The following is a 4,607-nucleotide window of genomic DNA, read 5'->3' on the forward strand; positions in this document are numbered from 1 at the left end:
TGGGTGGGGCTGATCGAACACCTGACAGGAGAAAGCCGATACCATCCTCCGACGCGTCCCAGTCCTCGTCGAGGCCGAAACCTCTAGAGAGGACCGAAGGGGGAGCGCGCCCTGTTCTCTTGAATGCGTGGTCCAGACGGACCATCACGTGAACAGCGGTGACGGTCCCTCAAAGAGTCTGGGAAGCGTCATTCGTCCTTGCCAGCCCCCCCACCTTCACGGTCACTCCTGCTTGCCTCATTCCTCCCGGTGTAGCCTGAGGTGGTTGAAGGGACAGGTGAGGGAGACCTGATGCTCCTACCCTTCCTACTAGCATGCTACTAGGCTGGGAGGGCTGGCGATCGAGCTGCAGGTCTGGACCAGCGGCTTCTTGTGGAGAAAAGCTGGACCAAGGAACGGAGCGTCTGTCTTGTGTCAGGGGAGCTGTTATGAGAGCTCCTCCCCTGCCTACCAGCAGAACCGGTAGGCTGGGAGGACTGTGGCGATCATCAACTGCGGTGATGGTCGAGTTGCTGGTCTGGACCAGCGGTTTTCCTGCCTTCAGGAGATCACTGGCGATCGAGCTGCAGGCCTGGTCGTGCGGCTCTCCTGGGGAGAGCGGCTAGACCGAGAGCAGCGGTGACAGTCCCGACGGCAATCTCCCCGAGGTCGTTGTGCTGACAAATCAGCGCAATGACCTCAGCAAAATTCCTCTGGATCTCAGGAGTGACCGCATCTTGAGGAGTAGGACCATCAAGCCCCTCCAGCAAGAGCGATTCCCGAGACCCTCCTCCTTCAGAGGGAGGAACCGCGGCAGACCCCTCCCAGTCTCCTCCTGCCACTTGCGCATACAACCTGGTCGATCCGAGGACTGTGCCAGGCACGTAGGGTGTCGTGGCGGGATTGTGGGGCGCCCCTCACGACCACTCCTTGTTATCTCGCCCTTCCCGGTGTAACCCAAGGAAATTGGAGGAACAGGAGAGGAAGACCTGACGCTCCCCCCTTGTGTGCTTGGGTGGCTGCAGGCAATCGCCAACCCACGGTGGCGATCGAGCTGCAGGCCTGGTCGTGCTGCTCCCCTGGGGCGAGCGGCTGGACCGAGAACAGCGGTCCCGGTCTCGTGCGTCAGGGGAGCTGATGCTGGTCACCCTATCCGTCCGGTCCCGGTGGGAGAGGCGGTCAGGGGACCTGCAGAGACCACTGTCGCGATGGGACCGGTACCCGTTCTCACGGTGCGTCAAACCGCTGGAACCAGCCGAGGCTGGTTCCTGCGATTGAGGGGACCTCTTACAAGCCTTCGCCCGTGGTCGGTCTAGGACCGTCACAGCAACCTTGGTAACCGGCTGGTCGCTAAGAGAGCGATCACTGGCCTAGCGAGAGTCACCTGAGCGGCTCTCGCCAGCCTTCTGCTCCGTGCCTTGGTCCTGGCGCCGAGCGAACTCGGACGTCTGGGCCTTGGCTGCACGGTCGCCCGCGGGTGCCCGTATACTCAGTACCTCTCATGAACGAGAGGCCGAGCCGGAACCTGGTGTTGCAGCAGCGCCCCTACACCAGGCGAGGAAGTACCATGTTAGCCAGTACTCCTCTGGTCCCCGTCTTCTTCTTCCTTGCGGAAGGAGAGACGGGCCCCGCTCCCGAAGGAACAGGAGGACCAGCAGAAGGACCCCCCGTCCCACCGGAGTGAGACGGGCCCTTAGAAGTTCCCGAAGGAGCCTTCTTAGGGGGGGAAGGAGGCAGCCTTCTTCTTCCTCAGCTTGGAAGCCTTGGGAGTCGAAGGGGAAGAGGTGGCAGCAGGCGACGAAGAAGACGACAAAGACAACGACGACACCTTCCTCTTCTTCTTCTTCGTCAGCTCCCACAGGACAGACGTCAAGTCCTCCATCCAGGAGCAACAGGGCCCAGCTGCACCTGTCCAGAAGGACCAGCGTCTGGGGCAGCAACACCGCGGGCTGGAACGACGTCGGCAGATGCGGGAACAGCAGCAGCGGCAGGTACGGCAGACAGGGCAGGTACTCCAGGAGACGGGGCAGCAGCCAGAGACATCCTGGGTACCGGCGGCAGGTCCAGGGGCGAGCTCTTCGGGCAACGGAAGACCGGGGCTGGCAGCACGAAGAACCCGGAGGGGGAGGCACACCCCTCCTCGGCACGGCAGCGATCGGGCCCTGCATGGCGGCCGTTGGCGTCACAGACACACGAGAGGGGTGTAAACCAGGTGAGGAGGGGCGTCGTACCCTGAAGTCAAGATCGTGTAGTGGTGGTCACCGCTCCATGGGTGACCGGCACAGCCACCGCCAGATGCTGGGGCGGCCCCTGGACGCTCGGCGTGCCCTGGGGTCCCAGCAACATCCACACCTGGCCAAGGTCGTCCCCCGCAGCAGGAGCCCTGAGGAAGCAACAGTCGGAAGTTAGGAGGGTTTCCCTCTCGTGCAGGGGGGGGGAGCCCCACCCCGAGCGAACGGAAGACCCCAAATACAAATGCAAGTCAGGTAACGAGCGCCCTCCTCTACGCTCAACGGATCGGGTGAAGAGAAGTACCTCGAAACCCCCCCCGAAGGGGAAGGTGCCAACTGCAGGAGCTGAGTCGGGGGAAGGAAAGAAGACGCAGTGGCCGAAACCAAGGGAGTAGCAGAGAGCTTCCAACAACTCCTTGGCAGGTCTACGCTTCTCCCCACCCTCGTACAGTACCCACTCAATTACACGAATGTTACAAGGCTCGGGCCGAGAGCATTCACGCCCTCGGCACCGAGGGCAAATGAGGATCAATCTTCGGAAAAGAGCGGAAGACCCCACACTTGCGGCCCTCCAGCCCCGGGCACACTCTATGGTTGATGGGGGGGCGCGGGGATAGCTCCATGTCCGATGATCCATAAAATCAATGTAATAAAAGATGAAAAAGACAGTACGTACTTACAATTCACTTTCAAACACTGACAAACCAAGTTGAACAATTCACAACAAAAGCAAAGCATACGACGATGAAGAGGGCAGAGAACGATGACAAACACGTCCTCCACACACACGGCCAAAAGCAAAAGTCGTCTGCGCGCGCACTGTCGGACAAGCAGTTAACTACCGAACTCCCTTGTTCGAAGCTTACGACCGTTCCAGCTGCCGCTAGTTACCTTCCTATTGTAAAAGGGCCGATGGTTTGTATAACGTACTGGAACAAACTTACTTCAAAAGGAGAGTAGAGGTCTTTAGCTCCGTTTCTCACCAACAACAAGTCGCGACTGATGCCCATCTCCAGTGTCAGGACGCGTTATATGTACTTTTTCGGAGGGTGGCATGCATTGATCGTCGTTTGCTTGATGCAGGCCATGTGGGGTTTTACCCTAAGGCACTGAAATTAAAAACATGGCCAAAAGGTAGTAAATATTACTGTCAGCGACTGGCGGGAACCAAGCCGCAACAGTAGTTTCAAGTTTTACCCGTTCTTAGAAATTTTAGCACAGCCTAGACTGGTGCCTAGCATAGAAAAAAAGTGCCTGCCGGTAGGCTACACCTGGTAGCCAGGATCTACAGCTTATGCTGGCTAAAAACAAACCCGAATTCATAGCCCCAAAATACACTTCATCAGCCTTGCAGAATTATCTGCAATTGTCACATTTCTTTTGTATACATAAAACATTAAGACTACATGAAGCTCTGATAGCTAGAATCAGTTCAAACCCTAGCTTAGATGCTGTTGACTACCTTAAGCTCGGTACCTAATAAACATGTGAAAACCCATGACGCAAGATTAACATTAAAGCCGCGACATTATTGAAAATATCAAATTGGACTGCTTTGCTAAATTTACTATTAATAACTACATTTACATACCTTCTAACATCAAAATTAAAAAGCCCCATCCTCTTGCTTGACTTTTGACAGACGAACAGGGGTCTCTTGTTTACGTCTGCCACGACAGCTGAACGTTTCAGAATCCCTTTCTTTCGGTAATTTTGATAAAATGTTTCAGTAAAATAAAACCATATATTTTATCTAAATCAGTATATTTCCATTTAATATGTTTAAAAAAAACCTGGTATGACTCTAGTTATATAATATTAAAAATATTTGAGATAATAATGAACACTTATTTGACCATTTGGGGTTAAAGTCAGGATCGCATGGACGCATTCAGTGAAAGTTTCTAGTTTAGTCACGGCGCTCTCCAATTGGTGGAAACACGTTACCATGATTATTATAACCCTGTTTTCGTTTGCCACTAATCCACGTTTAAATTCACAGGTGTCATGTATGAAATATTTACACATACAAACTTTCATTCGGACTCTTTCGTACAATAATGGTCTCAAGTGCGCTTTCGTTTTTTTTGTTCCAACTTCCTTATATAGTACTACATTGCTTTTTATCCTCTACCTACGGGCGACACAACATGCGCCTATGGGTGAGGTTGCTAACTTTATAACACCCATTTTATCTAATATTATAGACGTCCCATAGTATTCATTCATGGCTAGGTGGACTGGCCGTTATCGAATCTGTCCACCTCATTTACATAATGATAGTCCTTTCAAACCAAGACTGGTCATATTCTCACCTAAACTGCTGAATCATGGACGAAACCCATAAGTACAAAACATTCATACTCCTACACAGGAAGCCCATCGGCTATGGCCTGT

At 53.7% G+C, this 4,607-nt stretch overlaps 1 protein-coding gene across 1 annotated transcript in view; it reads right to left on the reverse strand.

The window, feature by feature from the left end:
• Positions 1-3,941, reverse strand: part of LOC135222872 (endoplasmic reticulum-Golgi intermediate compartment protein 1-like) — a 79,986-nt gene extending 76,045 nt beyond the window's left edge. The window contains exon 1 of the mRNA XM_064261221.1: positions 3,802-3,941. Within this exon, the coding sequence (XP_064117291.1) occupies positions 3,802-3,830 (29 nt within the window). The 5' untranslated portion in view covers positions 3,831-3,941. The remainder of the gene's footprint in view (positions 1-3,801) is intronic.
• Between the last annotated feature and the right edge of the window lie 666 nt (positions 3,942-4,607).

The sequence above is a fragment of the Macrobrachium nipponense genome, chromosome 8 (genome assembly GCF_015104395.2).
Source record: "Macrobrachium nipponense isolate FS-2020 chromosome 8, ASM1510439v2, whole genome shotgun sequence".
NCBI lineage: Eukaryota > Metazoa > Arthropoda > Malacostraca > Decapoda > Palaemonidae > Macrobrachium > Macrobrachium nipponense.